General features: G+C 40.2%; 1 protein-coding gene across 2 annotated transcripts in view; it reads left to right on the forward strand.

Annotated features, from left to right (window-relative positions):
• LOC149780902 (putative ATP-dependent RNA helicase DHX35) overlaps window positions 1-18,790 on the forward strand; it is a 460,487-nt gene that overhangs the window by 64,437 nt on the left and 377,260 nt on the right. For both annotated transcript variants that reach the window (XM_089937996.1, XM_089937997.1), the window contains one exon: window positions 10,540-10,593. In XM_089937996.1, coding sequence (XP_089794122.1) covers window positions 10,540-10,593 — 54 coding nt within the window. The remainder of the gene's footprint in view (window positions 1-10,539; window positions 10,594-18,790) is intronic.

Consider the following 18,790-nt stretch of genomic DNA (forward strand, 5'->3'; position numbering starts at 1 on the left):
GGATTGCCACAGAATTTTATAAATATTGTAGTCATTATCTGAAGCTATGCATATTGACAAGTCACTTTGCTCCTTCCATGATATTTGTTTGAGTATTTGGTTATGTTGTTTTGTAGATTAATGCAGTATGACACAGTTTTATTATTGTAACTAGTTCCAGTTCCAGCTTTTTTCTTAATGGATTGGCATGAAACTTGGCTCATGTTGTCATCATCTAAAGATGCAGATATTGACAAATCTTTGAGCTCCCATGTTTTGTTGTAAGATAATGTCTGTTTTTCTCACAGCTATATGCAGTGTATGACAGAATTTTGTGAATGCTACTGTCTTTGCATTTTTTATTGGATTGCTCTGAAACTTTGAACATATGATTGTCGTCATCAGATGTTGATCTATGCCAATTTCAGAAGAGTGACAGATCTATGTGCTCCTTTTATTTGTGTCTATAAGCCGTTAAAGGTATCATGCTACAGGTATTTTCATATCTGTGTTTTTCTAACAGATTAAAAATGATTAATTGAGGAAAGAAAATATAGTATAATTACAGATGTAGAATCCGAACACTGTAAAAGCTGAAGTCCCCTTTATCACTCACCTCAGAAAATAAACATATTGTTAGAAGAACAAATATTACATCTTAAACTTTGTATTTCTTTTAAACATATGCATGCATTTATTTTTATTGCAAGGCTTGTGTGCATACTTTCTGTTTACACTCATGCATCTGTATTTTATACTAGAATAGTACTCTAAAGGTGCCTTTTGCTATTAGGATTTCATCAGTTTCAATATTTTGTATGTTTTGTCCATTTGCCTGTCTAAACATCCATTGATCATTCACTCTTTTGTTTCTGGAGCAAAACTTAAAAACCATTTAATGCATCCCAGTGACAGCTGATATTGCATATACTTTTAAGTTGAGTCTGACTGCAAACAACATAGTGATCTGCTATTGTATAATGCACTGGTAGATCCGAGTTTATTTTGTTTGTTCTACTGATTAGTTCTAAGAAACTGTGGACACCCAGATCTGCTGGTGCATTATGTGATTTAGGTCTTAGCAGGATGCAGTTGGTCTGAACATGTATTCAAGATTTGTGTCTTTTGCTATTGAGAAATCATCAGTTTCAACATCTTTAAGGTTTCTCCCATTTGTCTGTCCATCCATTGTACAAACATTTTCAAGAGCAAAACTCAAAAAACTGACCAAGATCTCCTGTGAAACTTAATGTATATATTAGATTTGTGGTAAATGATGTGCTTCTCTCACTATTACATACAAAAAGGAGATCATATCTAGATTAAAAAGATGCTTCACTGTCCTAAGTGTGTGTCAGAGATACTTCACTATCCTTAGTGTGTCAGAGATGCATCACAATCCTAAGTGTATATCAGCAATGTTTCAATGTCCTAGTTGTGTCAGAGCTGTTCACTGTCTTAGGCATTTATCAGAGATGCTTCATTATCCTAAGTGTGTGTCAGAGATGTTTCACTATCCTAAGTGTTTGTCAGAGATGCTTCACTATCCTAAGTGTGTGTCAGAGATGCTTCACTATCCTAAGTGTGTGTCAGAGATGCTTCACTATCCTAAGTGTGTGTCGGAGATGCTTCACTATCCTAAGTGTGTGTCAGAGATGATTCACTATCCTAAGTGTGTGTCAGAGATGATTCACTATCCTAAGTGTGTGTCAGAGAAGATTCACTATCCTAAGTGTGTGTCAGAGATGATTCACTATCCTAAGTGAGTCAGAGATGATTCACTATCCTAAGTGTGTGTCAGAGATGCTTCACTATCCTAAGTGTGTGTCGGAGATGATTCACTATCCTAAGTGTGTGTCAGAGAAGATTCACTATCCTAAGTGTGTGTCAGAGATGATTCACTATCCTAAGTGTGTGTCAGAGATGCTTCACTATCCTAAGTGTGTCAGAGATGCTTCACTATCCTAAGTGTGTGTCAGAGATGATTCACTATCCTAAGTGTGTGTCAGAGATGATTCACTAACCTAAGTGTGTGTCAGAGATGATTCACTATCCTAAGTGTGTGTCAGAGATGATTCACTATCCTAAGTGTGTGTCAGAGATGATTCACTATCCTAAGTGTGTGTCAGAGATGATTCACTATCCTAAGTGTGTGTCAGAGATGATTCACTCTCCTAAGTGTGTCAGAGATGCATCACTATCCTGAGTCAGAGATGCTTCACTATCCTAAGTGTGTGTCAGAGATGCTTCACTATCCTAAGTGTGTGTCAGAGATGCTTCACTATCCTAAGTGTGTGTCGGAGATGATTCACTATCCTAAGTGTGTGTCAGAGAAGATTCACTATCCTAAGTGTGTGTCAGAGATGATTCACTAACCTAAGTGTGTGTCAGAGATGCTTCACTATCCTAAGTGTGTGTCAGAGATGATTCACTATCCTAAGTGTGTGTCAGAGATGCTTCACTATCCTAAGTGTGTCAGAGATGATTCACTATCCTAAGTGTGTGTCAGAGATGATTCACTATCCTAAGTGTGTGTCGGAGATGATTCACTATCCTAAGTGAGTCAGAGATGATTCACTATCCTAAGTGTGTGTCAGAGATGATTCACTATCCTAAGTGTGTCAGAGATGATTCACTATCCTAAGTGTGTCAGAGATGATTCACTATCCTAAGTGTTTGTCAGAGATGATTCACTATCCTAAGTGTGTGTCAGAGATGATTCACAATCCTAAGTGAGTCAGAGATGATTCACTCACCTAAGTGTGTCAGAGATGATTCACTATCCTAAGTGAGTCAGAGATGCTTCACTATCCTAAGTGTGTGTCAGAGATGATTCACTATCCTAAGTGTGTGTCAGAGATGATTCACTATCTTAAGTGTGTGTCAGAGATGATTCACTATCCTAAGTGAGTCAGAGATGCTTCACTATCCTAAGTGTGTGCTTCACTATCCTAAGTGTGTGTCAGAGATGCTTCACTATCCTAAGTGTGTGTCAGTGATGCTTCACTATCCTAAATGTGTGTCAGAGATGCTTCACTATCCTAAATGTGTGTCAGAGATGCTTCACTATCCTAAGTGTGTGTCAGAGATGCTTCACTATCCAAAGTGAGTCAGAGATGCTTCACTGTCCTAAGTGTGTCAGAGATGCATCACTATCCTAAGTGAGTCAGAGATGCTTCACTATCCTAAGTGTATATCAGCAGTGCTTCATTATCCTAGGTGTGTCAGAGTTGTTAAATATCTTATGCATGTGTCAGAGATGCTTTACTATCCTAAGTGTCAGAGATGCTTTACTATCCTAAGTGTCAGAGATGCTTCACTATCCTAAGTGTGTCAGAAATGGTTCACTATCCTAAGTGAGTCAGATGATTCACTGCCCTATGTGAGTCAGAGATGCTGCACTATCCTAAGTGAGTCAGAAATGCCTCACTATCCTAAGTGTGTGTCAGAGATGCATCACTATCCTAAATGAGTCAGAGATGCTTCACTATCCTAAGTGTGTGTCAGAGATGCTTCACTGTCCTAAGTGTGTGTCAGAGATGCTTCACTGTCCTAAGTGAGTCAGAGATGCTTCACTATGCTAAGTGTGTGTCAGAGATGTTTCACTATCCTAAGTGTGTGTCAGAGATGCTTCACTATCCTAAGTGAGTCAGAGATGCTTCACTATCCTAAGTGTATGTCAGCAATGCTTCACTATCCTAGGTTTGTAAGCATTGCTCATTATACTAGGCATGTGTCAGAGATATTTCCCTATCTTATGTTTCAGAGATGCTTTATTATCCTAAGTATGTCAGAGATGCTTCACTATTGTAAGTGTGTGTCAGAGATGCTTCACTATCCTAAGTGAGTCAGAGATGCTTCACTATCCTAAGTGTGTGTCAGAAATGCTTCACTATCCTAAGTGTGTGTCAGAGATGCTTCACTATCCTAAGTGAGTCAGAGATGCTTCACTATCCTAAGTGTGTGTCAGAGATGCTTCACTATCCTAAGTGTGAGTCAGAGATGCTTCACTGTCCTAAGTGAGTCAGAGATGCTTCACTATCCTAAGTGAGTCAGATATGCTTCACTGTCCTAAGTGAGTCAGAGATGCTTCACTATCCTAAGTGAGTCAGAGATGCTTCACTGTCCTAAGTGTGTGTCAGAGATGCTTCACTATCCTGAGTCAGAGATGCTTCACTGTCCTAAGTGAGTCAGAGATGCATCACTATCCTAAGTGTGTGTCAGAGATGCTTCACTATCCTAAGTGTGTGTCAGAGATGTTTCACTATCCTAAGTGAGTCAGAGATGCTTCACTATCTTAAGTGTATATCAGCAATGCTTCATTATCCTAGGTGTGTCAGAGTTGTTAAATATCCTAGGCATGTGTCAGAGATGCTTTCCTATCCTAAGTGTGTCAGAGATGCTTCACTATCCAAAGTGTGTGTCAGAAATGGTTCACTATCCTAAGTGAGTCAGAGATGATTCACTGTCCCATGTGAGTCAGAGATGCTGCACTATCCTAAGTGAGTCAGAAATGCCTCACTATCCTAAGAGTGTGTCAGAGATGCATCACTATCCTAAGTGAGTCAGAGATGCTTCACCATCCTAAGTGTGTGTCAGAGATGCTTCACTATCCTAAGTGTGAGTCAGAGATGCTTCACTATCCTAAGTGAGTCAGAGATGCTTCACTATCCTGAGTCAGAGATGCTTCACTGTCCTAAGTGTGTGTCAGAGATGCTTCACTATCCTAATTGTGTGTCAGAGATGCTTCACTATCCTAAGTGTGTGTCAGAGATGATTCACTATCCTAAGTGTGTGTCAGAGAAGATTCACTATCCTAAGTGTGTGTCAGAGATGATTCACTATCCTAAGTGTGTGTCAGAGATGCTTCACTATCCTAAGTGTGTCAGAGATGCTTCACTATCCTAAGTGTGTGTCAGAGATGATTCACTCTCCTAAGTGTGTCAGAGATGCATCACTATCCTAAGTGAGTCGGAGATGCTTCACTATCCTAAGTGTGTGTCAGAGATGATTCACTATCCTAAGTGTGTGTCAGAGAAGATTCACTATCCTAAGTGTGTGTCAGAGATGATTCACTAACCTAAGTGTGTGTCAGAGATGATTCACTATCCTAAGTGTGTGTCAGAGATGATTCACTATCCTAAGTGTGTGTCAGAGATGATTCACTATCCTAAGTGTGTGTCAGAGATGATTCACTATCCTAAGTGTGTGTCAGAGATGATTCACTCTCCTAAGTGTGTCAGAGATGCATCACTATCCTGAGTCAGAGATGCTTCACTATCCTAAGTGTGTGTCAGAGATGCTTCACTATCCTAAGTGTGTGTCAGAGATGCTTCACTATCCTAAGTGAGTCAGAGATGATTCACTATCCTAAGTGTGTGTCAGAGAAGATTCACTATCCTAAGTGTGTGTCAGAGATGATTCACTAACCTAAGTGTGTGTCAGAGATGATTCACTATCCTAAGTGTGTGTCAGAGATGATTCACTATCCTAAGTGTGTGTCAGAGATGCTTCACTATCCTAAGTGTGTCAGGGATGATTCACTATCCTAAGTGTGTGTCAGAGATGATTCACTATCCTAAGTGTGTGTCGGAGATAATTCACTATCCTAAGTGAGTCAGAGATGATTCACTATCCTAAGTGTGTGTCAGAGATGATTCACTATCCTAAGTGTGTGTCAGAGATGACTCACTATCCTAAGTGTGTCAGAGATGATTCACTATCCTAAGTGTTTGTCAGAGATGATTCACTATCCTAAGTGTGTGTCAGAGATGATTCACAATCCTAAGTGAGTCAGAGATGATTCACTCACCTAAGTGTGTCAGAGATGATTCACTATCCTAAGTGAGTCAGAGATGCTTCACTATCCTAAGTGTGTGTCAGAGATGATTCACTATCCTAAGTGTGTGTCAGAGATGATTCACTATCCTAAGTGTGTGTCAGAGATGATTCACTATCCTAAGTGAGTCAGAGATGCTTCACTATCCTAAGTGTGTGCTTCACTATCCTAAGTGTGTGTCAGAGATGCTTCACTATCCTAAGTGTGTGTCGGTGATGCTTCACTATCCTAAATGTGTGTCAGAGATGCTTCACTATCCTAAATGTGTGTCAGAGATGCTTCACTATCCTAAGTGTGTGTCAGAGATGCTTCACTATCCAAAGTGAGTCAGAGATGCTTCACTGTCCTAAGTGTGTCAGAGGTGCATCACTATCCTAAGTGAGTCAGAGATGCTTCACTATCCTAAGTGTATATCAGCAGTGCTTCATTATCCTAGGTGTGTCAGAGTTGTTAAATATCCTAGGCATGTGTCAGCGATGCTTTACTATCCTAAGTGTCAGAGATGCTTTACTATCCTAAGTGTCAGAGATGCTTCACTATCCTAAGTGTGTCAGAAATGGTTCACTATCCTAAGTGAGTCAGATGATTCACTGCCCTATGTGAGTCAGAGATGCTGCACTGTCCTAAGTGAGTCAGAAATGCCTCACTATCCTAAGTGTGTGTCAGAGATGCATCACTATCCTAAATGAGTCAGAGATGCTTCACTATCCTAAGTGTGTGTCAGAGATGCTTCACTATCCTAAGTGTGTGTCAGAGATGCTTCACTGTCCTAAGTGAGTCAGAGATGATTCACTATCCTAAGTGTGAGTCAGAGATGCTTCACTATGCTAAGTGTGTGTCAGAGATGTTTCACTATCCTAAGTGTGTGTCAGAGATGCTTCACTATCCTAAGTGAGTCAGAGATGCTTCACTATCCTAAGTGTATGTCAGCAATGCTTCACTATCCTAGGTTTGTAAGCATTGCTCATTATACTAGGCATGTGTCAGAGATATTTCCCTATCTTATGTTTCAGAGATGCTTTATTATCCTAAGTATGTCAGAGATGCTTCACTATTGTAAGTGTGTGTCAGAGATGCTTGCCTATCCTAAGTGAGTGTCAGAGATGCTTTACTATCCTAAGTGTCAGAGATGCTTCACTATCCTAAGTGTGTCAGAAATGGTTCACTATCCTAAGTGAGTCAGATGATTCACTGCCCTATGTGAGTCAGAGATGCTGCACTATCCTAAGTGAGTCAGAAATGCCTCACTATCCTAAGTGTGTGTCAGAGATGCATCACTATCCTAAGTGTGTGTCGGAGATGATTCACTATCCTAAATGAGTCAGAGATGCTTCACTATCCTAAGTGTGTGTCAGAGATGCTTCACTATCCTAAGTGTGTGTCAGAGATGCTTCACTGTCCTAAGTGAGTCAGAGATGCTTCACTATGCTAAGTGTGTGTCAGAGATGTTTCACTATCCTAAGTGTGTGTCAGAGATGCTTCACTATCCTAAGTGAGTCAGAGATGCTTCACTATCCTAAGTGTATGTCAGCAATGCTTCACTATCCTAGGTTTGTAAGCATTGCTCATTATACTAGGCATGTGTCAGAGATATTTCCCTATCTTATGTTTCAGAGATGCTTTATTATCCTAAGTATGTCAGAGATGCTTCACTATTGTAAGTGTGTGTCAGAGATGCTTCCCTATCCTAAGTGAGTGTCAGAGATGCTTCACTATCCTAAGTGTGTGTCAGAGATGTTTCACTATCATAAGTGAGTCAGAGATGCTTCACTATCCTAAGTGTGTGTCAGAAATGCTTCACTATCCTAAGTGTGTGTCAGAGATGCTTCACTATCCTAAGTGAGTCAGAGATGCTTCACTATCCTAAGTGTGTGTCAGAGATGCTTCACTATCCTAAGTGTGAGTCAGAGATGCTTCACTGTCCTAAGTGAGTCAGAGATGCTTCACTATCCTAAGTGAGTCAGATATGCTTCACTGTCCTAAGTGAGTCAGAGATGCTTCACTATCCTAAGTGAGTCAGAGATGCTTCACTGTCCTAAGTGTGTGTCAGAGATGCTTCACTATCCTGAGTCAGAGATGCTTCACTGTCCTAAGTGAGTCAGAGATGCATCACTATCCTAAGTGTGTGTCAGAGATGCTTCACTATCCTAAGTGTGTGTCAGAGATGTTTCACTATCCTAAGTGAGTCAGAGATGCTTCACTATCTTAAGTGTATATCAGCAATGCTTCATTATCCTAGGTGTGTCAGAGTTGTTAAATATCCTAGGCATGTGTCAGAGATGCTTTCCTATCCTAAGTGTGTCAGAGATGCTTCACTATCCAAAGTGTGTGTCAGAAATGGTTCACTATCCTAAGTGAGTCAGAGATGATTCACTGTCCCATGTGAGTCAGAGATGCTGCACTATCCTAAGTGAGTCAGAAATGCCTCACTATCCTAAGAGTGTGTCAGAGATGCATCACTATCCTAAGTGAGTCAGAGATGCTTCACTATCCTAAGTGTGAGTCAGAGATGCTTCACTATCCTAAGTGAGTCAGAGATGCTTCACTATCCTGAGTCAGAGATGCTTCACTGTCCTAAGTGTGTGTCAGAGATGCTTCACTATCCTAATTGTGTGTCAGAGATGCTTCACTATCCTAAGTGTGTGTCATAGATGCTTCACTATCCTAAGTGAGTCAGAGATGCTTCACTAGTGGTTAGAGCATCTGCCTCGGATGCGGGAGGTCATGGGTTCGAGCCACAGCCAAGTCATACCAAAGACTTATAAAAACTGGTACTAGTAGCTGCCTTGCTTGGCATTCAGCATTAAGAGGTTAGTGTTAGGACTGGTGGGCCTGGTGTCAGGATAATGTGACTGGGTGGGACATAATGCTACATGTCTGCAGCATGATGCCCCAGTACTAGACATCACTATAAACTGTCACACTGCAGACATCATAGCGATATGACTGAAAAATTGTTAAAGCTACGTTAAAAATCCAAATCACACACACACATTCTTTTTTCACTTGTTATACCTCCTTTGCCTATTTTTATATTAAGTTATATGGCCACATTGATTTTCAGGAGGAAAAATCATACTTTTGTTGTTACCTATCAACGTCACCAGAAGAATGCCAATAATCCTAATGATGTCTATTGCTTCCGTGTGTAAATATTAAATGCAAGCATCTTTTACATAAATCCTTTGACAGATCTTTCTGTCTCTTAACATACATTTTTTGGGTGGTGTTGGATATAGATGACCCTGTTTTCTTAAATAATATAATTAATAATTATATTAATTGCTTGGTAATCTGACCAGGATGACTGATCTGAAGGCAGATGTATGTAAGCCACCAAAGGTACAAAATTTGAATTAACTGCTGTCATAGATATATGCAAGCCACTGTCAAAGATACAAAATTGGAATTAACTGCTGTCATAGATGTATGCAAGCCACTGTCAAAGGTACAAAATTGGAATTATCTGCTGTCATAGATGTATGTAAGACACTGTCAAAGGTACACAATTGGAATTAGCTGCTGTCATAGATGTACGTAAGACACTGTCAAAGGTACAAAATTGGAATTAACTGATGTCATAGATGTATGGAAGACACTGTCAAAGGTATAAAAACTGGAATTAACTGCTGTCATAGATTTATGTAAAACAATGTCAAAGGTACAAAATTGGAATTAACTGCTGTCATAGATGTATGGAAGACACTGTCAAAGGTACAAAATTGGAATTAACTGCTCTCATAGATGTATGCAAGCCACTGTCAAAGTTACAAAATAGGAATTAACTGCTGTCATAGATAAATGCAAGCCACTGTCAGAGGTACAAAATTGGAATTGATTGCTGTCATAGATGTATGCAAGCCACTGTCAAAGGTACATAATTGGAATTAACTGCTGTCATAGATGTATGCAAGCCACTGTCAAAGGTGCAAAATTGGAATTAACTGCTGCCATAGATGTATGCAAGCCACTGTCAAAGGTACAAAATAGGTATTAACTGCTGCCGTAGATAAATGCAAGCCACTGTCAGAGGTACAAAATTGGAGTTGACTGCTGTCATAGATGTATGCAAGCCACTGTCAAAGGTACAAAATAGGTATTAACTGCTGTCGTAGATAAATGCAAGCCACTGTCAGAGGTACAAAATTGGAGTTGACTGCTGTCATAGATGTATGCAAGCCACTGTCAAAGGTACATAATTGGAATTAACTGCTGTCATAGATGTATGCAAGCCACTGTCAAAGGTACAAAATTAGAATTAACTGCTGTCATCAGTTTATTTATACCTGTATTTGATGACTTTACAAGAATTGATGCTTATGACTAAGTGTGACTTTTTATTTGACATTGTGTGTTTGAGCATAAGAATATTAACAGAATTTCCAGTTGTGAACTGAAGGTTTTCTGATGAAAGTAATCGCCACCATATATACTCACTTTTAAGTCAACTCTAGCTGCAAACAGTAAAGACACTGGTCAGCCTTTGCATATTGCACTGGTGGATTTTCTTTGTTCTGCTGACACTTATAACAAATTGCTTAGACCTAGATTTGCCAATGCATAATGTGACAGGATATCTGTGCAGTTTATGGTTGGACTTATAAGTGAGTATAAATTATATCAGTGGTTATCAGTAACCTTTGGCAATTTTGGTAATCAATAGTGTGAACCTAGAAGTAACTTAAAAAACATGAAAATAATAACATTTAATTTGTTTCCAGTTGTAGAATGTGGTTTTGTGAAGCTCAAGGCCTATCACCCAAAGACAGGAATTGGTGAGTTGGTTTTAAATGTTGTGCTTTACTTGTATTGTCTTGCCATTGAATGGTGAGACATGTGTATCAAGTTTCTGGTGGTGATGGAGACGGCAGTGATGGCAATGGTTACCAGTGAATGGTGAGACATGTGTATCAAGTTTCTGGTGGTGATGGAGACAGCAGTGATGGCAATGGTTACCAGTGAATGGTGAGACATGTGTATCAGGTTTCTGGTGGTGATGGAGACGGCACTGATGGCAATGGTTACCAGTGAATGGTGAGACATGTGTATCAAGTTTCTGGTGGTGATGGAGACAGCAGTGATGGCAATGGTTACCAGTGAATGGTGAGACATGTGTATCAAGTTTCTGTTGGTGATGGAGACGTCAGTGATGGCAGTGGTTACCAGTGAATGGTGTGACATGTGTATCAGGTTTCTGGTGGTGATGGAGACAGCAGTGATGGCAATGGTTACCAGTGAATGGTGAGACATGTGTATTAAGTTTCTGGTGGTGATGGAGACGGCACTGATGGCAGTGGTTACCAGTGAATGGTGAGACATGTGTATCAAGTTTTTGGTTGTGATGGAGACGGCACTGATGGCAATGGTTACCAGTGAATGGTGAGACATGTGTATCAAGTTTTTGGTTGTGATGGAGACGGCACTGATGGCAATGGTTACCAGTGAATGGTGAGAGGTGAGGTATATGTACAAGATTTCCTGTGGTGACAGAGATGGTAGTGACAGCAATGGCCACCCCAGGAATGGTGTGATCTAGAGATCATTTTTTTCTGGTGGTGATTGCGATGGCGAGACAGGTATAAATTTTCCCAATGTGACAAAGGTGGCAATGGCATCATCAACTATGTTGTAGTAATGGGTTAAGGTATTTCAGGTCACATATACTTTACATCATTTGCTGGATTCAGTTGATGCATTACTGTTGGTACCCCGATATGCTAATAATTCCTGTCTTACCTGCATAAGTACAAATATATGTCCTTTGAAATAACTCCCTTCATAGGTGGGATGCCATTCTATGGAACAATTGTCGCCCATGATTATCGGATTACTGTATTTCATGTAATTTTTAGTACCATTTAATTTATTGTACACCATCTAGCTATAAAAATAATAATCAAATAAATGTATTGTGAATTAAATCCAAAATAGTCCTAAAGGTTCTATCACAAGTTCAAAAGTATATAGTATTCTAAATTAATTCCAGTTGTGTTTTGAATGAATTCCTGTTTTGAAAGTGCTGATATGCCAGTGGTCTTAAATGTCCTAATGTGAAAATGATCTTGATACATCACAATGATATAATCCAAAATGTGTTAGAATTAATTCACAGTAATCCCTAAACAATGTTTTAGTCCTAAAGCAATGAACACTTTGTAATCCCAATGAATGATTTAATAAATTAATCCTTTCAACTGAACATAACAAAAATTGATTACATGAAGACTGTTGTTAAGATATGGAATGAGTAATTCTGACATAATGAACCTAAGATACAATTTGAATATCAGGATGAGGGTCATCTTAATGAAAATTTCTATCAAACTAAACAAAATTTGTTTCTTGAGTATTCTAGGCCAGAATCTAGGCTGTATCTAGAACTTAAACCTAGTAAACATGTTTACACTACATGATATTAGACATATAGGTCCAGCTTCCACCCTGAATTATGGATAGAGGTCAGTCGCACAATACATTTTCAATATATATAACATGTAATTGTGGACAAAAGTCAACATACAATACAAATTAAACACACACACATTTTGTTATTGTCATTTGATAATAATGTTACTGTTGCTGTAAGAATACAAGTTGCACTTTTTGACAACAGCTGCCAGTATGTTTGATACAGCTTATTCAGAGTTGGGTGCTTGACTTGAGCTAGAGGAATGGTTTTTCAGTGATTTTGGTCTTCGCACTATAATATCATTTCATACATATGACTTGGAAATGTGGGCAGTATTCCTCTGCTTTGCAAGGGTGTGTCAACCTCATAAGGTATTGTTGTGTTAGGGTTACATCAGACAAGTAAGTAGTAGCATACCTCAGGGTTAGAGCCCCTTAACTTTGTATGGATGTTTGGAACCTCCTCCAGATGGCAGCCTTGTCTAAGATCACTCTCTGAGTCAGCCATGTTCCAGACAAGAGGAATATCCTGGCAGACAGTCTGTCCAGACAGGGCCTTGTGTCCTTATGGAATGTTCTCTGCAGCACTGTAGCAGAGTCACATTTCCAAATGTGGACATGTTTACTATGTGGCTGAACAAGCTACCTTATTATGTCACTCTAGTACCAGATAGAGAGCCTGGGTAGTGGATGCTTTCAGTCCAAAGTGGGATTGTCTGTATGCCTAACCCTTCCCACCTTCCAAATAATTTCACAGGTGCTTAACCCAGTTAGGATCTTAACTTCCTTGTTCATCCAGGTGGCCCTCCTTTGGCCCCATTAGTTGTGTTCAACGACTTACTCAACTTGTTAATAAAGAAATTACCACAGAGGAGGGACCTGATCCTCGCAGCATAGGGTGCCTCTCCACCACAAAAGCCCACATATTCAATACCTTCACCAGGTTAGGAAATAATCTGATTCCAGGATTTACCATACAAAATGGAGAATCTTCTATATATGTGTGAATTTGCATTTACAAGCTGATATATGTCAGGTGAGTGATATCAGGCCCACTTCGAAATCATTTTTGAAACTGCCATGATATTTTTACACCAAGCTTTAATTATTTTTTGTTTTCTGTAAAATGATCTCATTCTGCCTGTTTGCCATTATGTGATCCCACGAATTAGATGACATGGGCACCATGGCACCTTTGGCCTTGCATTGGCCTTTTGGAGTTTTTTTAATTGTTTCAACTACAATAACCTCATGCCATATTTTAAAATGTTTGGAGCGTACATTTGAGTGCATGTTCAAAGTCCGCAAATCATCTATACTAAGCATGCACATCAAAATTGTTCAGTCTAGTAAAGGGATCTAACCTCTAAAAAACCTGAATGTGTTTTGATTCCTGCTTTATTCAAATGAAAGTTATGAGCTGTAACAGTTTTGCAAGTTCGAGCTTGATTTTCTCGAACAAAACATTTTGAGAATAAGACTGGTGAGATGTGAGTATAATTTGTCCATCAAAGGTGAGAATAGTAGCATCGGTGTCAGTGTCAAAGTTGTGTCAGTGATGAGAGCATTGTCTTTGTCACTGTTAGTGTTTTGCCAGTGGTGTGAGCATTGGAATCATTGTCAGTGTTATGGTTCAGTCATTTGTGTGTGCAGTGGCAGTGTTAATGTTCTGCCAGTGGTGGGAGCATTGGAATCATTGTTAGTGGTAATGTTCAGCCATTTGTGTGAGCAGTAGCAGTGTTAATATTGTAAGTTGTAACGTGATGGATTCAGAAATAAATCCATAAAATAATTCTGCTATTTACATGTTTATTTACAATATACACTATCTACACTCCTTTAGCCTTGTGTTGCATTACACAAGAAAACCCCTACTTTCCTGTAGAGTTACAATTTAACTATCCCCTAGAACAGAGAGAGAGAAAATCTAATTAATCCTTTCACACTGAAAGCTACGAAACCTCTCCTCTTCCAAGTTTGTGAATCTTATTAAAACCACTTTCCCAGTCCATAATTCAGTTTAGTTAAAACCTGATACTTGACACAAGAAAGCAGATAAGGGTTCTCATCCCTAGGATCACTGCCCTCAGGCAGACAGTTCCGTTATAATTAACAGCTCTAATTATTTCTACCAGTACTATAGGGAAAACATAACTGCCCCTATCATTGTAGCATCACACTCCCCAGGTATCTAATTTCATCACACTGCTCCCCTCTTTGAAAACGTGTCCCACATGTTACCCTCCGAGTCAATTCAATTTCTAGTTCACAAGAATTTCAAAGGCAGTTTAGTCATTTGCACATTTCTACTAATTTAAGTCATTAGACAGTCACGGAACACAGTCACTTTATTGAGTCTGATCATGTCTTAGATCATTCTACACTCCAGGGTCAAATCTCTGCGGTGGGCGTCACACCCGCTTGCAGCGCCCGTACTCTGTAGCATCCGGAATGCCAGTTGCACTGTCAGACATGTTGAAATCACTTTCATCACTAGATCCACTGTTAGGAATATCCTTCTCCATGTTAACAATGTCCTTCAACCAGTTTGTACTGTCGCCATAAAATGGTTTTAGTCTATTATAATGAACCACATGCAGTTTGTGAGTTGGAGATTTCTGAATGCGATATACCAGGTCACTGATACATTTTACAATAAGATAGGGTCCATCCCAATTTGATTGTGATTTCGGGCTAATCCCAATTTTCTGTTTTGGGTCATGCAGCCACACAGCGTCTCCTGTCTTATACGTTTTAATGTGGGTCTGGTAGTAGTATTACCATTTCTGCTTTTTGCTCGCATGTTTTATGTGTTCCCTAGCTAACGCATGGGCACAATCCAGGTATGTCCTTAATTTTGAAACAAATTCTGTAGAATTCCTGGACTCCAAAGACTTTTCCTTTAGAGTTCCATACATCAAATCAATGGGTAACCTCACTTCTCGACCAAGCATCATTTCATTTGGTGAGAATTTCGTTGAGTCATGAGCAGCACTACGGTATGCCTTGAGTGCCAGTGGCAGAATATCATCCCAGTTTTTCTGATCTTTGGACACTAGGGTAGCCAGAATGTTCTCGATAGTCTGATAGAAACGTTCTACCATTCCATCTGACTGTGGGTGCAGAGCAGTAGTCCACATTTTGTCTACCCCTAAAAGGTTACACATCTCCTTGAACAAGTTCGACTCAAAATTCCTTCCTTGATCTGTATGAATTTGCATCGGTACACCGAATCGAGCAATGAACTGATCCACTAGAATTTTTGCCACAGTCTCTGCCTCCTGGTCTGGCATTGTGAATGCTTCTATCCATTTCGTCAAATAGTCCCCCGTCACAACGACATACTTGTTTCCATGATTTGACACAGGGAAGGGTCCAAAAATTTCTATAGCAATTCGTTCTGTTGGTGCACCAACATTATAAATTTTCATGGGGGCCCGGTTAACTTTATATGGCCTCTTTTGTGCGGAACACTGGCCACAACTATGACACCAGTCTTTAACATTTCCTCCTACTCCTGGCCAGTAGAATCACTCCCGTATTCTAGAAAGAGTCTTGTTCACTCCAAGGTGACCAGCAGTAACGGCATCATGCAAGTTCGTGATAACATCATCCCGAAATACCGCAGGAACCACAAGTTGCCAGGAAATGCGCTTGCCCGTCACATCTTCCCATCTACGGTACAAAACACCATTCCAGAGTTCCAACCTGTCCCACTGACTCCATAAAGCCTTAACTGCTGTATTTTCCATAGAGATTTCATGCCATTTCGGGCACTCACCAGACTTTTCCATACAGCTGATTGTGTAACCGATATCCTTATCCTCTTGCTGAGCCTTCCTCAATTCTCTTGTCGAAATTCCTACAATCCACGAGGACTCTTCCTTGTGTCCGTCTTCCTTACTACCGCCCAGAACATCACAGCGAGGATGTTTACTGGAATTTTGTGATGCACTCCCATCTTTAATTTCAACATTTTCGCAATGGGAACAGTCTACACAAGGCCTACACGACAGGCTGTCAGCATTTTGGTGTTTCTTACCCCCACGGTATACGATTTTGAAATCATAGGTCCCAAGAATTTCTAACCAACGTGCGAGTTGGCCTTTGATGTCCTTGAACTGAGTCAGCCATCTTAATGAACTATGATCAGTACGAATGACGAATTTCCTACCGTACAGATAGCAGTGAAAATGCTTGATAGCACTAACAACTGCAAGGAGTTCTTTACGCATGATGCAATACCTCCTCTCTGTTTTACCCAATGTATGGCTATAGTAGGCTATAACTTTTTCCTGTCCATCTTGATTCTGGGAGAGCACTGCGCCAATTGACAGGTTACTTGCGTCAGTATCCAAAATGAAGTTAGAACCAGACAGGTTGGGATAAGCCAGAATAGGGCTCGAAGACAGCTTGGATTTCAGAGTTCAGAATGCCATCTCACATGCCTCATTCCATTCAAAATGACAATTTTTTTCTGTAAGTATCGTTAAAGGCCTTGCATTCTCAGCAAATCCTCTAATAAATTTTCTGTAGTACAAACACAAACCCACGAAGCTCCTCACCTCCTTGACGTTAATAGGAGTAGGCCAGTCCTGTATGGCTTTGATTTTATCAGGATCTGTTTGGATGCCATCTTGAGACACGATATGCCCCAGATATGAAACACTGCTTTGGAACAGATGACACTTTCCAGGTCTCAGTTTCAAGCCAGAAGCTAATAGTCTTTCGAAAACGTCTTGCAGGTGCTGTAACGTCGTTTCGAAATCAGCGCCGAATACAATGACGTCATCCAAATAGACCAGACATATCTTCCATGAAAGCCCTTCTAGGACTCGGCCCATTAAACGTTAAAAAGTAGCAGGCGAATTACAAAGGCCAAAGGACATGACCTTGAACTGATGCAGACCATAGCCTGTGACAAATGCAGTCTTAGATCTATCTTTGGGATCCATGGCCACCTGCCAATACCCACTTTGTAAGTCTAGAGTACAAAACCATTTCGACCCTTGAAGAGCATCCAGTTTATCGTCGATCCTGGAAACGGGGAAAGAGTCCTTTATTGTCACTTCATTTAGTTTTCTATAGTCGACACAAAACCTCGTCGATCCATCTTTCTTTCGAACAAGAACAATGGGCAATGCCCACAGACCATTGGATTTCTCAATCGCATCTTGTTTCAACATTTTCTCAATATGGTCTTTCACTTCTCCACGCTGCGCAAGGGGTAACCGTTGAGGACATTGGCGAATGGGTGTTACCTTCTCGGTGTGGATTGAATGTTTTACTATATCTGTTCTCCCCAAGTCGGCCTTATCTTGGGCAAACACCTGGTTAAATTGTACAAGGAAATTAACCAATTTATTTCTCTGGGAGTTACTTCGACAACCGTTTGAGTAAGTCTGCTAGATGCGGTGGAACCATGCTAGTCTGAGAATATGGAAACACTGTGATTTCGTTATCAACTGTCACAGCCTCACACGTCGCTGCCACAGACTTCTCATACATTTTCACTGATCTTTCTGACGGATTGAGAACCCTAATAGGAATACAGTTATTTTCTGCATTAACCACTGACTTCGCCATCAATAATTGATACCTCTCGGTGAATCTCTCGGTTGGTACCAATATTGCACAAGAGGGTGCAGCTTCCAGGTCTAGTACCTTCCCCGGTATAATTCTTTCCACTCCCAGAGGTATGATACTTGTTTTGTCCACTACCATGCGGAAACATCTGATGCTCTTCAATTCCACAGTGGCACATTTCACTGGTTGACCATTCAACTTAAACGTATTAGTCCCAGCATCAGTGACGCACTGGTGTCTCTGGAGAAAGTCAAAACCAAGAATTCCATTGATAGCTTCATCGATTTCTGCCACCCACACCGCGTGCTTAACTTTTATATCATTTATCGTTATATCCATTTTTCCCACACCTCTTGTTTGGATACACTTTCCATCAGCTATTTGCATTTGTTGACCGGCCGGTTCCAAATATAGCTTTTGTAGGTCAGACATGTATTTATAGATGGGACCATTAATTATGGTAACACTTACACCCATATTGATGAGGAAATTCACTTTCTGCCCTTGCACTCTGCCATGTATGTACATTCCCGATCCATTGCTTGAAATTTGAGTGCTACGGGGTTGGTTCCTGCCCTGCTGGCCGGGCCTGTTCTTATATGCTTTTAATTTTGAACAGTCCTTCTTTAAATGTTCCTCACTGCCACAAATCCAGCACTTCTTTGAATTCTGCTGATTGATGGGTCTTTCAACGCGCTTTCTCTTTAACGAATCCAGCTCTACCTTCATTTATCTGATTTCACTGGATAATTCTTTGATGCATGCCTGGAGGTCAACTATGCTGGATACTGAACATTCTACTTCATCAACACCAATATTTCGAACTTGAGTTATCGTGCAACAATCCTGTTGTTTATCTGCGCTTTAAATAGCCTCCAATTCAACTGCTAACTTTGTGACTTCTTCCAAGGTTTTAGGATGGCTTTGCTGAATACGAAGCCTCATGTCTGAGTCTGTCAGTGCATCAATAAAATGATC

Source organism: Sinohyriopsis cumingii, chromosome 16, assembly GCF_028554795.1.
Source record: "Sinohyriopsis cumingii isolate HCF-2022 chromosome 16, ASM2855479v2, whole genome shotgun sequence".
NCBI lineage: Eukaryota > Metazoa > Mollusca > Bivalvia > Unionida > Unionidae > Sinohyriopsis > Sinohyriopsis cumingii.